Source organism: Pleurodeles waltl, chromosome 6, assembly GCF_031143425.1.
Source record: "Pleurodeles waltl isolate 20211129_DDA chromosome 6, aPleWal1.hap1.20221129, whole genome shotgun sequence".
Lineage (NCBI taxonomy): Eukaryota > Metazoa > Chordata > Amphibia > Caudata > Salamandridae > Pleurodeles > Pleurodeles waltl.
Window position 1 is genome coordinate 305,458,035 of NC_090445.1, and position 21,098 is coordinate 305,479,132.

Below are 21,098 nucleotides of genomic sequence, written 5' to 3' on the forward strand. Positions count from 1 at the left end.
TGCCAGCAGGTGATGTCAGAGACCCCCTCTGATAGGATCTTACCTCTCTTGGTAGCCAAGCCTCCTTTCTTGGTAGCCAAACCTCAGTTTCTGGCTATTTAAGGTCTCTCCTCTGGGGTATTCCTCAGATAACGAATGCAAGAGCTCACCAGAGTTCCTCTACACTTCCCTCTTCGACTTCTGCCAAGGATCGACCGCTGACTGCTCCAGGACGCTTGCAAAACCTCAACAAAGTAGCAAGACGACTACCAGCAACATTGTAGCGCCTAATCCTGCCGGCTTTCTCGACTGCTTCCTGGTGGTGCATGCTCTGAGGGCTGTCTGCCTTCACCCTGCACTGGAAATCCCGAAGAAATCTCCCGTGAGTTGACGGAGTCTTCCCCCTGCTAACGCAGGCACCAAACTTCTGCATCACCAGTCCTCTGGGTCCCCTTTCATCCCGACGAGCGTGGTCCCTGGAACACAGGAGCTGGATACAAGTGACCCCCACAGTCCAGTGGTCCTTCAGTCCAAGTTTGGTGGAGGTAAGTCCTTGCCTCCCCACACCAGACAGCAAAACTGTGTACTGCGTGATTTGCAGCTACTCCGGCTTCTGTGCACTTCTCCAAGGGTGCCTTTGTGCACAGCCTAGCCTGGGTACCCAGCGCTCCGTCCTGCAGTGCTCAACCCTCTGAGTTGGACTTCAACGTCGTGGGACCCTCCTTTGTGACTCTGAGTCGACCACTGTCCTCAGATCTTCCAAGTGGCTGTTTCGGTACTTCTGCGGGTGCTGCCTGCTTCTGTGGCAGCTCTCTGAGTTGCTGAGTGCCCCATCTGTCTCCTCCTCCAAGGGGCGACATCCTGGTCCTTCCTGGACCCCAGCAGCACCCAAAAACCTCTACCGCAACCCTTGCAGCTAGCAAGGTTTGTTTGCAGTATTTCTGCGTGGAAACACTTCTGCAACATCCAGCACGCCGTGGGGCATCTTACATCTAAAGGAGAAGTTCCTAGCCCTTTTCGTTGTTGCAGAATCTTCGGCTTCCTCCAACCGGAGGCAGCCTCTTTGCACCTTCATCCGGGGTTTCCTGGGCTCCTGCCCCCCCCCCGGACACTATCGCGACTCTTGGACTTGGTCCCCTTGCCTTGCAGGTCCAGGAATCCGTCTTCAGGGCTTTGCTGGTGTTTGTGGTTCTTGCAGAATCCCCCTATCATGACTATTGTGTTCTTTTGGGGTAGTAGGTGTACTTTACTCCTACTTTTCAGGGTCTTGGGGTGGGGTATCTTGGACACCCTGACTGTTTTCTTACATTCCCAGCGACCCTCTACAAGCTCCCATAGGTCTGGGGTCCATTCGTGATTCGCATTCCACTTTTGGAGTATATGGTTTGTGTTGCCCCTAGACCTATGTTCACCTATTGCATCCTATTGTAATTCTACACTGTTTCCATTACTTTTCTTACTATTACTTACCTGTTTTGGGTTTGTGTACATATAACTTGTGTATATGTCTTACTTTCTAACTGATGGTACCCACTGAGATACTTGTGGCATATTGTCATAAAAATAAAGTAGCTTTATTTTTAGTAACTCGGAGTATTGTGTTTTCTTATGATATTGTGCTATATGATATAAGTGGTATAGTAGGAGCTTTGCATGTCTCCTAGTTCAGCCTAAGCTGCTTTGCTATAGCTATCTTCTATCAGCCTAGCTGCTAGAAACACCTCTATTCTACTAATAAGGGATAACTGGACCTGGCACAGGGTGTAAGTACCACAAGGTACCCACTATAAGCCAGGCCAGCCTCCTACAATCTCCTCCTCCTAATGGGTCATCACATCCTTCTTTTTCCTGCACGGCGGCTACTCAGGCTATGGATGGAAGGACATTCCGGACTATATTACTTTTCTACTGGTTCTACATTTATGAACTTTTGCCAAGACCTTTTGTCTTTTGTTATGGCTCTTGCTATCATTTCTACTATTTTTCTGTTTGACACCTCACACAAGAAAATAGGGCTGTTTTCAGTCATGTTAAGCTATTATTAGTGGTGTATTGTCATGATTGGTTATCTTACGTTCTGTTACTACTGTTTTTATCCCACTGACTGCTGCTCTCCGCCTCTTGGGATGTGTAGTTTTCTCTATTTATACCTGACTGCTACTATTAAACTTGCAAGATTTAAGAAAGAATAATACTTGCCTCAGAGTCTTTCATAAAATTAAGATTTCCTTCTTAAATTACTAGGAAACTCTACGTTATATAGCAATAAAAGACCATAGTGAGGGAGACGAGACGTTAGGCAGGGAGAGGGCAAATGAATTAGATAGACTGAATGACAGCATTGGTAAAGTGCAACACACCCAGATGGGTCTCTTGGTGCTGGCCTTCTAAACTAACCAGCCTTCAAAAACTCCCAGAAGATAGAGGGAGAAATAAAAACAAACACCCTTACATAAACTGCACAGTCTTAAACATAGAGTAGGAGCACCAACCACGGGAACAGAGGTAGTATGGATAACCAGGCCTTCGCCGCACACAAAAAACAATGACAAGAAAGGGAAAGCTGTAACCTTTACGATTAAGCAAATAAATGCACAGGGGTTTAGGGAGGCAAACCATTCAGAAGTAGATGTTGTCTGCCACCACCAGAGTGCTATGGAAGCATAGAACACATGGTTTATTTTTCTGAGGCCAGTAGTGGCTCAGAGGGCTGTTACGGGCTCTTTGAGCAGACACCAAAAGGATTGGGGAGCCCAGAGTATAGGGCTTAACAGTAGTCTGGTATGGAATTAATGGAGACACTGAACACTAATGCTCAATTTATCAATATTTTCCAGGGTTGAATATAACAAATGATTACCAGTGCACTCTCAGGTCAACTATACATTTAGTGTGATCTTGTTGAAGCCGTTCCTTTCAGGTAGAGAAAATTAAACAGAGGATAAAAGTCTAGAAGTAATTTGAAAGGCAAGGACCAAGTCTCAGGCTTTATGATTTACTGTTTTGGAAGGAGCCAGCTTTAAACTCTGCAGATAATGACATCCTGGTATATAAAACAGGATGTCACAGAACAACTTGATCTCACTCACCTCATGGAAAGCTCGCGAGACAGCAGCATGGACTCCTGCAAACCGGGCTGCCAGGTACAGCACGCCCAGCTCCTTGTCGTACCTGTCAACAAACAATAAGCAATTAAAATACAAATCAGAGACATGGGTCTAAAAGCCGAATGCGTGAGAGAATCCTAAGACAGAGAGAGGCATACAGAACCACTATGGCATATCTGAGCAACAAAGAAAAAAGTAACAAATCAAGGTAGACAAGCTGACTGTCCCACAACACACAAAATTTGAATAGTCCATAGAGTACAGAAAAATGGTGACTTCGCTGTATTACATATAGAAACCTATTTAACCAAATTGCATTTGGTTGCAAGATGCTCCCTTTCCCCTAGCAAAGAAGTCTATTTTCAGGCTATGCGTTTAGATCCAGCACCTCCTTTGGTCATTTGTGGGGGCACTGTAAGAACGCGGCATACAGTGGCCTTAATGTAGTGCCACTTTTGCAAATAGAGGAGCTGACGGACAAAGTGTGAAATGAGGAGCCAACTAACACATCCTGCATATGAAAGATGATTTTAGTATACTACACAATGAAGAGCTGATGGGCACACCCGAGGTGCTAAGAGACAAGTAATTTACGTGTAACATTGCTTTTGAATTTTGATATTTGTTAGAGATTCACATGCAGTGCATCGCCCTGCCATTCAGTGGTTAAGAACTTGGTTGTAATGTGTTTCCACAGACATACAAACTGTTGGATTTGACCACAAGCATTTCTGTGAGGAAACCCACTTATAAAACACTGCTATTGCCATTTTACATTAAGCAGAGGAAAAAGAGATAAGGGAATAAGAGAAAGCTCATGACAACTGCCTCCACAAGAGAAAAAACAAGGAGAGAAAGTGGCACCACCGCACCAGTCTGCCGAAACTGGAACAGCATCACTGACAGGACTGGAACACTGGTCTCAACAATCACCGACCGGAATAGAGCAACGGCCTCCCCAGAGCCATCAAGAATTTCAACAATTGGATCATCTCCTGCACTGACTCCATGGTGCTCCTCAAAAATAGCAATACAACAAGATCCAGACCCTACGCAGGTGGAATACGGAGGAGTCACTGCAAAAAGTTGGGACACAAATGGAAAATGATCCAGGACAACGCAGACAGTAGCATGTTCAAATCAGCCTTGAGACACAACCATCAAATGATCTGAACAACCAAACGAGCTGCTCTTGCAGACTGCACTTCCTCGCAGGACCTCTGCAACAATCTGCCTCAATTCTTCAGCATCAAAATCACCACCATTTACTGCAATTTCAGCCCACAACTGAACTAGGCTGACCTCCCAAAATGCCTCCTGATCTTGGTCCATTATCATTCCAAAATAACCCACTGCCCCATCGGACCCCTGCCTCCACCACACCTACTCCAGACTATTGCAACACCTCAACCATGGTCAGTCTGCCTCCATCTCTTCCGTGACCTTCCAAAATGCCTGGAAATATGCAACTATCCTCCCATTGCTGAATAAACCCTCAGCAGAACCTTCAATGCTTGCCAGCTACAGACTGATACCTTTGATACCATTCCCAGTCAAGGTCTTAAAAAAAAAATCATTACCAGACACCTTGTCGAATGCCTCAACAACTACCAACATCTTGACACCAGTCTAGTTTCAGAACCAACCACAGCATGGAAACTGCCCTCACTGTTGCCACGGATGACATCCACATGACTATGAACAGAGAAGATATGGCAGCCATCATCCTCCTAGACTGCCCGCAGCATTTGACAGTCTCCCAACCTACCCTCATCCAACATCTACACAACATTCGAATCCAAGGACACGCACTTCGATGGATCTGCTCCTTCCTGGCTAGAACCATCCAGTCAGTCAGTCTGGCACCCTATACCCCAGATGCCTGCAACGTCGTCTGCGGAGTTCAATGCTTGATCCCTTTAGCCAGTATCATCTGCTCTCACCATGACCACAACACTGTGGGATTCCACCTGGCAGCAAACAGAGCTAGGCCTGATCCCCACCAAAGCCAAGAACCTCAGGATCATCATCAATGGCAAACTCAACAGGAGTTGCTGTCACCGCTTCATATTTCCATAAGCTGAAGATGCTGAGGAAGATTTTTAAATGACTCCGAATCCGTACCCAGAAAACTGTCTCACACTCCCTGGCCGGAAGCAAACTGGACTACAGGAACACAACCTTTGATGGGATTAACAATAAGCAAACCAGAAGGCTGGAGACCATTCAGAACTAGGCAGCCAGAATCACTCTCAACCTCGCACGCCACTTTCACATCACACCACACCTGAAGGAGCTCCACTAGCTCCCCATTCAAAAATAAGCACAATTCAAACTCCTCAACCACACCTTCAAGGTACTACATAACACTGGGTCCAACATAAATCAACAATCATATCTGCTGTCACAAACCTTCCAGACATAGATGCTCATTGTGACTTGTTTGCTAAAATTCCAGAATACGGACAACCAGATCCAGCAGTCAAGCCTTCTCTTCCTAAAGCATGAAATGCTCTGCAGCTACACATAAGAGCATCCTCCTCACTTCTTGGATTCTACGACACGCTGAAGACCTGGCTTTTCGAGTACTCCCACTAGGCCCTAGATGAGTCTAAACTAACACCTGCTCAGTGCTAGGATACCCTCCCTGGGTGATCATGTGCTCTACAAATCTACATAACATATAATAACAGTGTGAGAGAGAAGCTATGTATTTAAATCTCACTCAACCTGGAGCTGTGGCCAGAAGCATGGTGAGTAAGATGGAAACCCTTGGAAGTCCCAGCTAACGTCCAACAATTATGTCACATGTTTGCAACATCTTGACTGACACCCAAGACACTGGGTAACCTTCCAAAGAAGAAAATCAGAGGAACGTGAGCCCTCTTCTCCACCCATGCAGTATAGCTGAACTCTCACTATTAAGTGCAAGGCCCTCTAGCTCACCATGTGCTGCTGCCCCAGTGAACCTGATAGTGGAGTGGATCCCCTTACAGCAGTGGTTCCCAACCTGTGGTCCTGGGACCCCTGGGGGTCCGCAAAGCCTTCTCAGGGGGTCCGCGACTGCTTAGAAAATTAAAAAATATTAACAAATATTGACAAATGAGGTCCCCAGCTTCCAGTAATGAATCAGGCGGGGGTCCCTGGATTCCAATGATGATTCAGTGGGGGTCCCTGGGTTCAATTAATGTTAAAGTGGGGGTCCACATAAATCAAAAGATTGGGAACCACTACCTTACAGCACAGGTTGCCTTGCCATAACTGAAAGATGTCAGCTAATTTTCTAAAGCTCTCCTATTTTCACACATTATGATTATTTGGCAGAACTTCTCCAAGACAAAGCTATACAGGCAATACAGCAAAATCTGCATTGACCATCAAGCGAGGCCGTGAGTTATAGTTACCTTAGGTCACAAAATAAAGGCCCTCATTACAACCGTGGCGGTTGGTGTTAAAGCAGCGGTAATACCGTCAACAGGGCGGCGGGAAAAAAAATAGAATCACGACCATGGCGGAAACCGTCAACATAGACAGCCACTTTAAGACTCCGACCGCCACAGCAGTAGAAACAAACACCGCGGCGGTAATCGCCAACAGACAGGCGGAACACAAGGTTCCACCCACTTACAACACGCCTATCCGCCACCTTTTCCGGGGCGGTACTAACGCTATCAAAAGCACGGCGGAAACAGAACTTGGAACGGAAACCACTCACCTTTTGACAATTTACAAACAACCAGGACCCCGTGGAGCCCGAGTTACAGGTCCTGCCAATGCTGATCTACCTCCTCTTGTATCAGGAGCAGCAAAGATGCCGGCGACGACCACGGTGAGTACTGCACCTAGCACACGGGGGGAAGAGAGTGACACACACACGCAACATGCAATACCCCCGCCCTCACCCACAACACCATACACACAAATACATGCAGCAACATTACATATACACCCCGTCACCCCCTGGAAGAATGCAAGGACAAAAGGAAATGATTGTAACAAGTGTAATCAATAGGCCAAATTCAAATATCAGTATATACAAATATGTACACCAACTACACAAGTCTGGATATTAATGAATGATTGTCCATGGATCAGTGTCCCAAAATGCATGGGCGAAGCCCACACAAGATACCGGACTCAAAACGGAGAGAACACTGCAGGGGCATCAGATGGAAACTAAACAGGCACCTCAGGGGTCGGGGGGGCCACCTCAGCTGGATGAACGGACAACGCCACTGCTCCACGAGGGGGCTCAATGCCCACTGCTTTATCCTGGGGAGTGCAAAGCCACAGTCTTTCAAGTCTCTCAAGTGGGTGGTTTGCCCACTGCTTTATCCTGGGAAGTGCTAAGCCACAGTCTCAGAAGTGGATAACAGTCTCCACCGGTTATGAAGGGGGCTTTGTGCCCAGAGTGCTTAATCCTGCCAAGGACTGAGGTAGTGGATGTGAATCTCCACTGGTACTGGAGGGGGCTTTATGCCCAGAGTGCTTCATCCTGACAAGGACTTAGGGAGTGGATGTGAATCTCCACTGGTTCTGGAGGAGGCTTTGTGCCCAGAGTGCTTCATCCTGCCAAGGACAGAGGTAGTGGATGTGAATCTCCACTGGTTCTGGAGGGGGCTTTGTGCCCAGAGTGCTTCATCCTGACAAGGACAGAGGTAGTGGATGCCTTACTCCACTGGTTCTGGAGGGGGCTTTGTGCCAAGAGTGCTTCATCCTGCCAAGGACAGAGGTGGTGGATGTGAATCTCCACAGGTTCTGGAAGGGGCTTTGTGCCCAGAGTGCTTCAAATGCAGTGTGGCAGGTCTCATTCCCTCACCTGGGTGTGTGTGCCACGAGATTGCCAGGGAACAAGTAGCATGATACTCCATAGAAGCAGAGACACACTCCACCCTGCTGCGACTTCGCCTGCCACTGTAGTGTGGTTAGTTTTACGTATCCTTTGCGCATTAGCTTCAGGCTTTAGGACTTTGTGCACTTTGCCCTGGATGTATTTTATTCATTTGCTTGCAGCTTAGAGCCTCTGTGCACTTTGCTCTAAATGCTTTTTATTAGGCTTCGTACTGTTATTTTTCAAGTTCTACGGTCTTGTTTTTTATTCATATCACACTATTTAGCCTACTTCAGCACTGGAGTTCTCCATAACACATTCCTGTTCACTCTGTGCTTCAGTCAAGGATACAGTCTGGTACATTGCCGATAGACGTGGTAGGAGTTTAGTCTTTGGCATTCCTGCGTAGGGACATTTTGTGATCACGCTGACATGTTAGTTATAAAATCACTTCCTTGTCCCAATACACGCAAGAGGGAGATTCCGACCAGGGAACCACAACTAGACGCTGACTGCATCGTTGCAGATGCTGAACCAAGATCACAGGCCTTTGCTCACGTATGAGGGCTGATGTCTCCCCAGTGATTCAGAAAGGCAAGCTAGAAGCTTAACATGCTGTGCTCGAAATAGAACAAGCTGAGGGAGAGTAGAAACTATTAGACAAGATGATAGCTTTGTTATTATGTTTTACTCTGCTGGTGACTATTTCAATCCTACTGTGTTGTATGGTTCTGGTTATTGCGGCTCACGCCTTATTATCTAAAATGCAGTCGTTTTATTAAAATATTATATAAAACTTATACTGCCTTTGTCATTTGTTTATGAGATCATACTGTAAATGAGAGAGTTGGTTTGGATCTGAGTGACCACGACTTCCCTGAGAAGTTCCAAAGATGTCATGCGCTCGGCTGCCCAATCATCTCTTCCCCGTGGGAGAAATGAGGCACTGCTAGTTAGCCGGACCAAAAAACGGATTTTAGGGTGACAGAGTTCTTTACACGTGGGTCAGACACAGTCCCCCACACCGTTATCGATCCTGCTGCCTAGAAATCCAGTAGTCTCATTTAGGATAATGAGAGCCCACGCGACACCACCTGCTGGGACAAACAGTGCTGGGAGTCATGCCTCATGTACGCTGGGCAGGGTCCAGGACGTCTCCTGCAGCCTCGGACGGCTGGCCACTGGGGATGATTGCCATGTCAGCTGTGGTGATGCTGTCGGAGCACGTCGCAGGGCTGGTGGAGTCTGTGGCAGAGGTGCTGGCGGTGGTGCATGTGTCTGCACCTGTTGAGGGACACAGCAGGATGTCTCCTGCAGCCTCGGATGGCTGCCCACTAGGGATGATGCTGGGGACTGTTGGTGAGGCAGCAGACGTGCTGGTGGTGGTGCAGGTGGCAGTGCAGGTGGCGGTGTCCACCACCGTACTAGTTGATGTTGTGGTTGACAGAAGGGGTGACTCTGGTCCATCAGCCGGAGCCTCCGTGACCTGTTCTGACCTGCTCTTCAGCTTGTGTCCCTTCCCCACCTTTGATGTCGCTGCTGGTGCCTTGCCACTGTCCCCTTTTGGCTTGGAGGAGCCCTTGCTTGCTGGTAAGTGCGGCTTCTCCCTCCGGCATGTGGGCATCTTCTTCACCTTGGCAGGTGGCGGAATGGCCTGCTCCTTGGCCTCGCTAGGTGGCACACTGGCAGCCCTGATGGGTGCCGCCCGCGATGTGACCGGACTTACTGAGACCACTGTGCTGGAGGATTTGGTGGCTGAGTTGCTGGGCTGGGACCTGGACAGCTTGGCCCTAGGGGAAGGACGGGGGGAGGTGTAGGGAAGAGGTCAAAGTTTGTGAGGAAGACTTTCTTAGACACACTGGGACGGGAAGATGGAGGGGGTGTGGAAGTGGAGGAAGAGGTAGTGGTTGTAGAAGGTGTACGTATGCTGAATTTGGGTGAAGGTGAATGGGCCGGAGGCTGTTGTGAGGTAGATGGCTGTTGGGTGAGTGTGTGCCTGCGTTTGTGTACTTTGGGAGGAGGGGTCACAGACACACTGGAAGAGGACACAGGGGATGTGTGAATGGTAGTGGGGTGGTGAGTGCACGTGAGCGGTGTGTGGTGATGGGTGTGCTGGTGATGGAGGTAGTGGATGAACATCTGCCAATTGATTGTGTATCCCTGGAATGTATTGTGCTACTAAGGTGAATGTTGTTGTGGATTGCCCATTGCCAAATCTTTTGGGCTAGGAGGGAGAGTTGGGATGAATGTGTCCCTCCTTGTTTGTTTAGGTAATACACTGTTGTCATGTTGTCTGTTTTGATAAGGACGTTCTTGTGAGTGGGAAGAGGCTGAAAAGATTTGAGTGCTAGGAATATAGCTAGCAATTCTAGGTGATATATGTGAAACTGTCTGTGTTTGGCGTCGCATTGTCCTTGAATGTTGTGATTGTTGAGGTGTGCCCCCCCCAGCCAATCATTGATGCATCTGTTGTAAGTATGGTCTGAGGCACTGGGTCTTGAAAAGGCCGCCCTTTGTTTAGGTTTGTGGTATTCCACCACTAAAGTGATATGTGTGTTTGGCAGTCTATCAACACTAGATCGTCAAGTTGACCATGTGCCTGTGACCATTGCTGTGCAAGGCACTGTTGTAGAGGCCGCATGTTTAGTCTTGCATGTGGGACAATGGCGATACGTAATGCCATCATGGCCAACAGTTTCATGACTAATTTGACAGTGTACTGGTGGGCTGGCTGTATTTGTGTCAATATATTTTGCGAAATGCTTGTATTCTTTGTGGACTTGGGCTTGCAAGTGCTGTTTGTGTATTTAGTGTGGCTCCTAAATACTGTTGAATTTGCGCAGGTTGTAGGTGCGATTTTTGGTAGTTTATGGAGAACCCTAGGGTGTGTAGGGTCTGAATTACATAATGCGTATGTTTTTGACACTGTGTATGGATTTTATTAGCCAATCGTCGAGATATGGGAAGACTTGAATGTGTTGTCTTCTTAGGTAGGCTGCTACTACTGCCAGGCATTTTGTGAATACTCTGGGAGCGGGATAGCACTTTGAACTGATAATGTTTTCCCTGAATTACAAACCTGAGATATTTTCTGTGCGCTGAATAGATGGGTATGTGAAAATACGCATCCTTGAGGTCTAACGTTGTCATGAAATCGTGCTGCTGAAGCAGTGGGACCACATCTTGTAGTGTTAACATGTGAAAGTGTTCTGACAGGATGTAAAGATTGAGGGTTCTGAGATCTAAAATTGGTCTTAAGGTTCCGTCCTTTTTGGGGATGAGGAAATACAGCGAGTAGACTCCTGTTCCTGCTTGATCTTGTGGCACAAGCTCTATTGCTTGTTTGAGTAATAGAGATTTTACTTTGTCTTGCAGCATGGCGATAGGTTGTGTGGAGAGGTTGTGTGGTTTTGGTGGAATATTTGGGGGAATTTGTGCCAATTCTATGCAATAGCCATTGCGGATAATAGATAATATCCAGTTGTCTGTTGTAATGGGTAGCCAAATGTTGTGGAACCTTTGCAGTTTTTCCCCCACAGGTGAGGTGTGAGTTGGGAAGGGATGGATTAAGTCACTGCTTTGGCTGTTGTGAGGCTTGTTTGGTTGATTGATATTTTCCCCTGCTCTGGGGTATTGGCCTCTGTAAGTGCCTTTGAACCTACTTCTTTGATATTGAGGTTGGTAGGTTGTTTTTGTTTGTGAGGTGGATGCCTCAGGTGTTTGGGTTCTAAATCCACCTCTGTATTGGAGCTTACGAAAGGACTCCCTGTATTGTGTTGTATACAAGGCACCCATGGCTTTAGCAGTGTCCGAATCTTTTGTCATTTTCTCAATAGCCGTGTCTAACTCGGGCCAAAAAGGTGCTTTTGGTTAAACAGCATATTAAGGACCGTCTGTTGAATTTCAGCCTTAAATCCTGAAGACCTAAGCCATGCATGTCTTCGTATAGTGACAGCAGTGTTAATTGTTATAGCTGCTGTGTCTGTAGAGTCTAGGGCTGACCTGATTTGGTTGTTTGTAATAGCCTGCCCTTCCTCAACTATTTGTTGCACCCTTTTCTGTTGGTCTTTGGGGAGATGTTGTATTATATCCTTCATTTCATCCCAGTGGGCCCTATCATATCTAGCCAACAGTGCTTGGGAGTTGGCTAATCTCCACTGGTTGCCTGCCTGCGATGCCACCCTTTTGCACACAGCATCAAATTTTCTGCTCTCCTAGTCTGGTGGGGGTGCATCCCCTGATGACTGCAAGTTTGCTCTGTTCCTAGCCGCGCTTACGACTACAGAGTCGGGAGCCAATTGTTGTGTAATAAAGGCAGGGTCAGAGGGAGGCGGCTTATACTTTTTCTCCACTCTAGGAGTAATTATCCTAGCCTTCACTGGCTCTTGGAATATTTGGTGTGCATGCTTTAACATGCCTGGAAGCATGGGAAGTGACTGCTCGGTGGTGTGTGTAGAGGATAGTGTGTTAAAAAGGAAGTCATCCTCTAAGGGCTCAGTGTGTATGGCTACATTGTGGTAGGATGCCACCCTAGCTAAGACCCGAGTATATCCGGTACTATCCTCTGGTGGTGATGGCTTAGAGGGATAGCAGTCTGTGTTGTTATCTGGTATGGGATCTGGATCATACAGATCCCATAGATCCACGTTGTCTTGTTGTCAATGAAACGAATGTACAGGAGTTGCACAGGTGTGGGAGTAGTAGAGGGAGAGACAAGCAAGTGAGGAAAGTGAGGAGGAGACTGAGGAGGAGAAAATTGAGGAGGTGGAGATTTTGGTCTAGATTTTGGCACTTTAGCTGGTGGCTGAGCAGTGTCCAATTGTTCTTGAAAGGCCAATTTCCTCTTAGGCTTCAGAGGAGGTGCTGTTATAATTTTGCCAGTGTCCTTGCTGATGTGAATCCTGGCTTGCCTTTCGTCTATATCCTCCACTTGTGTATGTTCCTCAGTGAATCTTTGGCTTTCTTTGAGTACTTGCGAAAGTCCATGTTCTTTCTTATTAATTGGCCTTTTCGGCTCCGAAGCAGTTTTTTTGGTATCAAAAGGCTGGGAGTGGATTTTGGCCTTGGCTCCAAAAGCGATTTTCAAGGGTTCGACTTGAAGGATCGATGCCCGATAGTCTTGGAGACAGAGCTTCGGCTCGAGTCCGAAGGCTTGGGTGGCGTGGCCTTTTTTGGTGCCAAAGTTGTTGGTTGGTCACCGAAGGTCCTTTTATGGGTCGAACCATGGCCTTCCGTCAGTGGCATTCCCAAGGCCTTATGTTTGGGCTTGGCTGGGGCAGGCACAGGCGTACTCATGTGCTGTCCTGCCGTGACCGTTCTGTCCTCCTCGGACTCCTGTTCGGAGTCGGACCCTTGGACGGAGACTGCCGTGTGCATGATCTCCTCCTCCTCGACGGCGAAGCGTACGGTGCTCTTGGACGCCATCTCAAGTCTCCATGCTCTTCTATCTCGGAGAGTCTTCTTGGAACGGAAGGATCTGCAGGCATCGCAATTTTCTTCCCGATGGTCCAGGGAGAGACAGAGATTACAGACAAGATGTTGGTCTGTGTAGGGAACTTTTGCGTGGCACTGAGGACAAAAGCGAAATGGGGTTCGGTTCATGAGGCTTCCACTTGGTCAGCCCAACTAGGCCCGAGTTGGGCGCAGGCGTCCCGAAGGGCGAGTAAAGATGTTTGGCCTGACGGTACCGAGGTAGCGATGGAAGATGGTACGCGATCGAAACAATTCTGACGAGAATTATTGAGTTTTCAAACTTTTCCGACTCAAACTATCGGAATGCAAAGAAACACGTCCAAACCCAATGGCGTAAAGAAAACAATCTAACATGGAGTCGATGCCCATGTACAATGGAGCCGAAGAGGAGGAGTCACTCGATTCCGTGACTCAAAAACACTTCTTCAAGAAAAACAACTTGTAATACTCCGAGCCCAACACTAGATGGCAGAATATGCATAGCATGTGTATCTGCAGCTACACATGCCATCGAACATATATATATATATATATATAAACACACATGTATAGGAACACATTCACAAAGCTATGCATAAAAACGGGACAGGCCAGATATAAAAGTGAGCGTAAAGTCTTTAGTCCTTCTTTTATGTCTGACCTGTCACGGTTTTTGCTCCTCCAAATCTGGTCACCCTATAAATAAATACAATTTTATTGTTGCTGACTGAGGCTATGAGGAGCATGTGAGAACAAAGTGGACTGTGTATTGCCGAGCACTGTCTGTCAGCTAAATATTGCAGGAGCTCTGGGTTAAACAAGAATTTCCCCTGCTCCTGCCAATAGCTGCCTTCAAGAAGATAAGGGCGAGAGCACCCCAGAACAAAATTCTCATCTGTTTATTATATTTAATCAGTGGGCACAATATGCCCGCTGTCTAAACGATATCTTTCCCTAAAGGTCCACATTTATCTCATGCTTTCCAACAACTGAGATTCAACTGCAGCCTTCTATGTTTTATTTCGCCTTCATGTTACCAATACAACCCTACAAGTCTCTCCGCCTTCTCTCTTTTAGTTTCCCTGATGAACGACGCAATTTTTTGGTCTGGTTTCTGACATATCTTTTTTTTTTATTATTTATTGTGTCTGGATCAGCTCTCTCCTCATAATCAGCTCCCCAGAGTGCTCCTGTCATCGGCATGATTTGTAGTTCCTTCACACGCAATGTATTTGCCAGCATTTCAAAAGAGGAATTCGTATAAAATTAAGTCAGTTCCTTTTACAGGCACTACAATAACTGTAGTCTTTACTCCCATCTACTGGCAACTGGTTGCAACTGTCCATTTTCTGCAGTCTGATGTAATGACACTGTGCCGTTTTTAGACAAAGTTCATCATATTGGAAACTGAATTTTTGCCTCTTTTTTTCTTCACTCTCCCACTTAAACTGATTGGTTTGCATTATTTTCATTATAACGTTTCACCACTGCAACTGCAAATATGTTGCAGCCACCTTCTAACTGGTTGCGGAGAAACTACGCTACAAAGGAAGCAATATGTAATTAAATCATTCAAATTGTATTTATTTGCCATAGGAAGCGAAAAGTTCAACATGTTTTGATTCACAATCTGGGTATCCAATGACAAATTACCCGACCATGCTGCTGAAGAAAGAGGGGAGGAAGGTGATGTTTTCCATTTTGCTTTAAACAAACAAAGCTGGTGAGGAACTTAACGTAGTCCCAGACCGTCACAAATTATTTGGTCGTACTCAAGGAAAAAAATAAAAGTATAATAAATTATGTTGCGGTTGTCAAAGGTTTAGCTAACACTTGTGAATTTGTAGATCTCTACGACTCATTTTTCCGTGATCACATTTTAAGATGTATTAACAAGCGTAAAATTCTAGAGTAGTTTTTGCTAAAAACTCAAATCTTAAACACGCTTTTCATGTAGCTGAAACATAGAAAAACTGTTTTGGTGTCAAAGAGATGGAGACGGCTAATAATCAGCCTGTTTGTCTTGTTAAGGAGTAGCAGCAAGAAACAGAGTGTCCGGAAATGAAGTGCGTCAGGTGTTGGAACCCGAGACACATTGCGATTAGTAATACTAATTGTTGTAATGCCAAAACAATTTCATGCAGGATATGTGGATAAAAACTACTCTGCAAGTCTGTGCAAGGATCAAACCATAAAGCAAGTAAATGTAGACAATTTAAATTAAGAGATTAACAAGCGTGTTTTTCAGGTTACAGACAAGGCTGAAAGTGTGAAATCACCTAAAAGTGGAATTTTCCTTCATGATCATGCTGTAGGATTGGTGTAATGACTCTTGCTCACCTTTTACTTTCATTATCAAGGTTTATGATGTTTTCCCCAACGACGATTATACCCTTGAGGCCCTTGATATCAACCCAGGATGGTACAACGGGGAACCCATTTCCCTAATTTGAATGATAGTTTTGTCTATCAGTTTCAAAGGCATGTCCATGGATGGGAAAGAATACAACATGGAATGGGCTCCAACGTATTTGGGTGGCGACACTTACAAGAAATGGAGATCAAATTAGATCCCAATGCTGATGGATGCTAACCTCTTGGTAGAAAGAAGTTTAGTGGGTGAGGATATGTGTGCAGATTTTTCCAATGTTTTCTGATCAATTAGGATTTCTAAAATATTGTCTTCAACACAGATTAAACACAAGAGCAATACATTCCCTGTGTACATAAAGTACACTCTCAGGATGATACCTCTTGAAGATAAATGGAACAGACAATTGGTTGAAAGAGTGATTGAGCTAACTGAATCTTCAGAGTAGCTTACCCAAGGAGCCCTTGTCAGTAAATTAGGGGAGGGGCGCAAAATACTTAATGTCTGTATCAATTTGACGAGTATCAATTTCATGATGGGGTGGACAGACATCCCCTTCTCAAAATTGATTACGTACTCAGCAGTGTGAACAAGACCACGTTTCACAATAACTGACCTTTCATCAGCCTACCACCAAGTAGAGCTCCTTCCATATTCAAGTCCACTTAACTCACTTATTACTCCTTTAGATGTCCATATGTTCACATTTTGGGCTAGCTTCAGCTGCCTCTATATTTCAGCATATGATTAGCACATTCTGAAAGGCATTAATGATGTTGTGTACTTTCAGGATGACAGTTACATTTTTGGTGAAGATGTGAGTGTGCATGACATTACAATGAGGTGTGTTCTTGAGGGCTTATGAGAGGCGGGATTAGTTGTCAAAAGGGTCCAATTGGTGTGGGCTCAGTGAAATACATGGACGCACCAGCTCTGAAGATGGAATTATACCCAAAAAATGACATAGAGAAACTGCGACGAAAGTGCCTGTCCCCAATGGCCAAGATGACTTAAGATATTTCCTTTTGCCTTGCAGAATACTACACTAAGCTTGCAAAAAACTTTGCCAGTGTTATCTTTCCCTTGATATCCCACCTAAAGAAGAAAGTCGATTTCTTATGGTACGAGTGCCAGAAGGCTTTCAATTAAACCAAAGACAGCCTTAGAAACAAGCATTTACAATGCATCGGGTCTCGCGTTTGCTCATGTTAGAGCTGATCGCGTTGTAAACTCCTAACCCGACTTTTCACCTATCGGGCAAAAGTGCATTCATGTACATAACCCGAAAAAGTGAAATCAAGTACATAAAGCGCTCGACTTCTGCCAAGCGAGATCAAGCTCGTAAATTAGAGAAAAAAAAGTCCACGAGCCGGACAGAAAACAGCGAGCCTCGCATGTTTTCTGTACTTGGTCGCTGCGCTGGAGGAGGGCTAGCCACCGGAAAAGGCATGACATATGCGTGCCTTCAATTAATGAAAGCAAGCGGATTTTATTAGGGAAGCCCACCAACCAATAAAAAACACTGATGTGAAGTTGACAGGGCTCCGAGCCCTTTTATAAATACAAAAGAGTCACCCTGCAAAACGCATGCGCGAGCGCATGCAACGCAGGCTCGACCCTAAAAAGACCCCCTTTAGGTTGTTTTGTAGTCTGGAGAAACACTATTCTCACCACTGACGACAGTTCATGGTTCAAATCTATTTAATTGAGTTTACAAAACAGAATGACAAATAATGCACCATCAGGGCCTAGCGAACACAGGAACGCCCAGCAATACCAATTGCATGAGTGAACAAACTTACTCCTAAGACCCCCACATCCTCTCCCTCCCTCCTACTGATTCCCCGATATGTTCCAGTAAGGCCCAGGCTTGTCCAGGTAGCCACCTGCATTCGCTAGCGCCTGCTTTTTTGCATCAAAATGGTCGAGTAAGCCTTACCACGCATTTCCAGGTGATTGTTAAGACTAGAAGGTTACAATTTCAACCTAGAGTATCATTCTGGCTAAAGAATGTTGCAGATTGCCTATGAAGTTTGCCCCTCAATAAAACTCAGGACTGTGATGGTGATAACTCAAATTACATAATTTCAAACATATCTAATTGTGGAGTGGATAAGAGGGAATGGAAGGAAGTTAAAAAAGGGAAAACCAAATGATTCTACTCAACGTTAGAAAGTATAATTTGAAGGACTAGCCCAAACAATTTAACCTTCAGAGTGACATTAGGAGATACAGGGAGGTGAGGAATGAGCAGAGTGTGGTTGATGAGATTAGACAAGATGGTTCCTCTTTGCACCCTATGGGACAAACTACTGGATCTAGGCCATAAAGGGTACTAGGGCAGAAACCTAAACAAGAGATTTCAAGCCCAGTGCTGGTGGCCTGGGCAAGACTTCATGGCTGAACAAGAAGTCAAAAATTGTATCAGCTGCACCAACAGGGATAAGGTGATTGATAAGCTACCCAGAGTCCCGTGGACATTACCAGTAAACAATGGGTAAAACTGGCTCTTGATTTCAAAGACCTGTTGAGAGTTTTCGTTTAGAGGGTAAATATATACTTATTCTGGTGGACTACTACTCTAAGAGAAACAAAGACTCTTTTACTTCACTGAAGATTCCAATGTCTGTTTTACAACATATTTCTCACTAGATGCCGCCTTAAGTCTCCATGCTGCCTCTTTTCTTTCTGCAACCTTCACTAGTAGTGGTGCCTTACTTTCTCCTGTGTGCCTTCCCTCTCAGTAACCATCTCCTCTCTCTTTGTGACTTGTTTCTCCTTAGACTGTGCCCTTCTCAGTGCTATGCTCATGAAGGAAAATATTATTCTTCATCGGATAACCCTTGAGGGACGGGGGAGGTAGAAACCGATACAAGGCCTTGAAATGTTTTCCAGTCTTGCAGCTCACTTCAACATCTAGGTATGACAGGGAAATATTTCAGGGAATTTCCTCATTGGCATTCTTACCTAAGCTGCTGCCAATGATATATGTTCTTCCGCAGAGTGGCCATCACACTTTGCTTCAGCGCCTCTTTCAGTGCCTCTTCACTCTTGTCAGCCTGCAAATCTAAATTGTTAATAGATTTGAAAATTTTAACAGATTATGATCAGATTATGGTCACTACATTTATTATCTAAGCTATCTAAGGTTATAAGCAACAGGGTTATATCAGGAAGGTCATGGTTTGTCTTGAGGACCTGTGTCTGTATGTCACTTCCGGGACAGCAGTGTCCAGCATCGTGTCAGCACTGTCTATTTCTGGAAATGGTAACCACGACCAGTGCCTAGATCATCATCTGTCCCATGCACTTCTCATAAAAAAAGAAAAAGTGAAATGGGCAGCAAACGTTTAGGTGCAGTGACCTGAATGAAGAGAATGAAAAACATGCCACATAATGTAGGGACATACAGCCCATCTTTTCACTTTACTCTTAGATACCTACTTAGGCACTGTATTCTCAGGGGACTTGATTTAGGGTCTCTAGCGCATACCTACAAGACAATATTTTCCCTTCCTTCCTTCCTTCCTTCCTTCTTGTGAAGATGAGTGCATCAGTTCCCTTGGAGGGTAATTATTCACCTCAATAATCTCTGACTTGTGTTTTCTAGGGAATTTAAATAAATTATTGGGTTGTGGTACGTCTGTAACACTAAGGAAATGTTATTTTTTCGGTTGCAGGCCCTCTGATTACTATGATCATCAACCTCTCTTTCATCCAGAATGGAAAGTGAGAGATGTTACCCTTTTGCTTAAAAAAGAAAATTTGGACAGCACCGTTCTAGAGAATTACAGACCCATTACTTTACTGCTTTATCTGGGTAAACGTGCAAAAAATACTTCTATTTGTTGTCTGTTATTTTGATTGGGCCTTTCAGTTTTATGGCAATTTCATATGCTGGCGATACAGAACTTAACATTAGACTGAACTGTTTTGCTGCCTCTAACAATTGGTCTTCAAAGCAGTCAGCCCAGGATGCAGCATAACTATCTCAAGTTCAATGGTAATAAAATAAGAAGTCCTGCTATTGGGAAACCACTCAGAATGCTGGCATTCGCACTTTTGGTCTCAGTCAGGAGGCAATCCTCCTCCCATTGAAACAAAAGATAAACCCTTGGGAATCTTAGTTGAGCAGGAACTATCTCTTTCAGCCTGAATTAATTTGGTTGTCTCTTCTTGCTTCCTTTTTTTAAGTGAATGAAAAAGATCCTCTTTCCTAGGCAGCTCCACGTGCAAGTGGTGTCTGTATGCATCCTACCAAGATTGGACTGTTACAACATCTTATACCTAGGACTAGCAGATTCCTCGTTGGTGAAACTTCAAAGAATTCAGAATCTTGCAGTACATGTAGTCTGTGAACTACATAAATTTGATCATGTCACGTATTCTAGGATTATGCTCCACTCACTGGCTTCCAACTAAACAGCATGTGATGCTAAAAGCTCTTTGTACTATAGGACTTTCAGCTACCACACTCAAGTTCACAACTTTTTTTTGCAATCCAATATACAAAATAGTCCAGTCTTGTGGGCCTGTTCTCCGCGCTTTCTTGGCCCCACAATTGTGAAATAACCTACCTACTTGCCTTAAAACACTCTTCCCATCTCTCCTTCAGGAAAATTCTAAATCATTTTTCTTTTTTTGTAGAGGTACGTCCTTTTTTATTTATTTATTTGGTTAGAGTAGGTACAATGACTCATCAACACAGTACAAAAGATATTGAAACAAGATAAAATATATATAACGAATATCAATATAAAACTTCATAAGTGGCACATACAGGCAGTAAAATAAACTCACAAAAGAACAGGCCAATAATGGTCTTATATAGCAGGCAGACTAAGAATATTGACCCACATGTAGGAAAGTTTGAAATAGCAAGTTCCTAGTTGCGATTTCCTTCAAATCTCAAAAAGGCAATCGCTATTTCTAATTTATTAAACTATTGAGTTTCATTTACGATTCCAAGTGGGTTGTAAATAGACGTACCTCATGCATACAAATGAGGCAGGTCTTGGTACTCATAAAGCCACATGGGTGTTGGTCTGCTGGGCTCAGCAGACTAACATGTCTGTGATTGCTTTAAAATGAGCACCTCCTCCCAATAGATCCTGTGGGTACCACTAACATTACCTTTTTTCCTGTGCAGCAGCCTGCTGCCTCAGGCCTTCAAGAGTGGGATTTGTTTATTGTCCCTGGCTCAGATCTTTCCTACAGGGTCCCTCTGGTTCTAGGGGCTCTGCTGTGTAAGGCCCCAAGCTCCTGAGACTCAGTTCCCTCTGGGGCCGTTAGGTCTTCTTCCTGAGGAGAAATATCCAACTCTGATCTATTTGGAAGCTGGTCCCCTAGTCTTCCTGCC

At 45.2% G+C, this 21,098-nt stretch overlaps 1 protein-coding gene across 1 annotated transcript in view; it reads right to left on the reverse strand.

The window, feature by feature from the left end:
• The window catches only part of METTL17 (methyltransferase like 17), a 149,913-nt gene that overhangs the window by 58,806 nt on the left and 70,009 nt on the right, over positions 1 to 21,098 (reverse strand). The window contains exons 4-5 of the mRNA XM_069238111.1: positions 18,707 to 18,806; positions 3,069 to 3,150 (exon numbers count right to left, since the gene is read on the reverse strand). Coding sequence (XP_069094212.1) covers positions 3,069 to 3,150; positions 18,707 to 18,806 — 182 coding nt within the window. The remainder of the gene's footprint in view (positions 1 to 3,068; positions 3,151 to 18,706; positions 18,807 to 21,098) is intronic.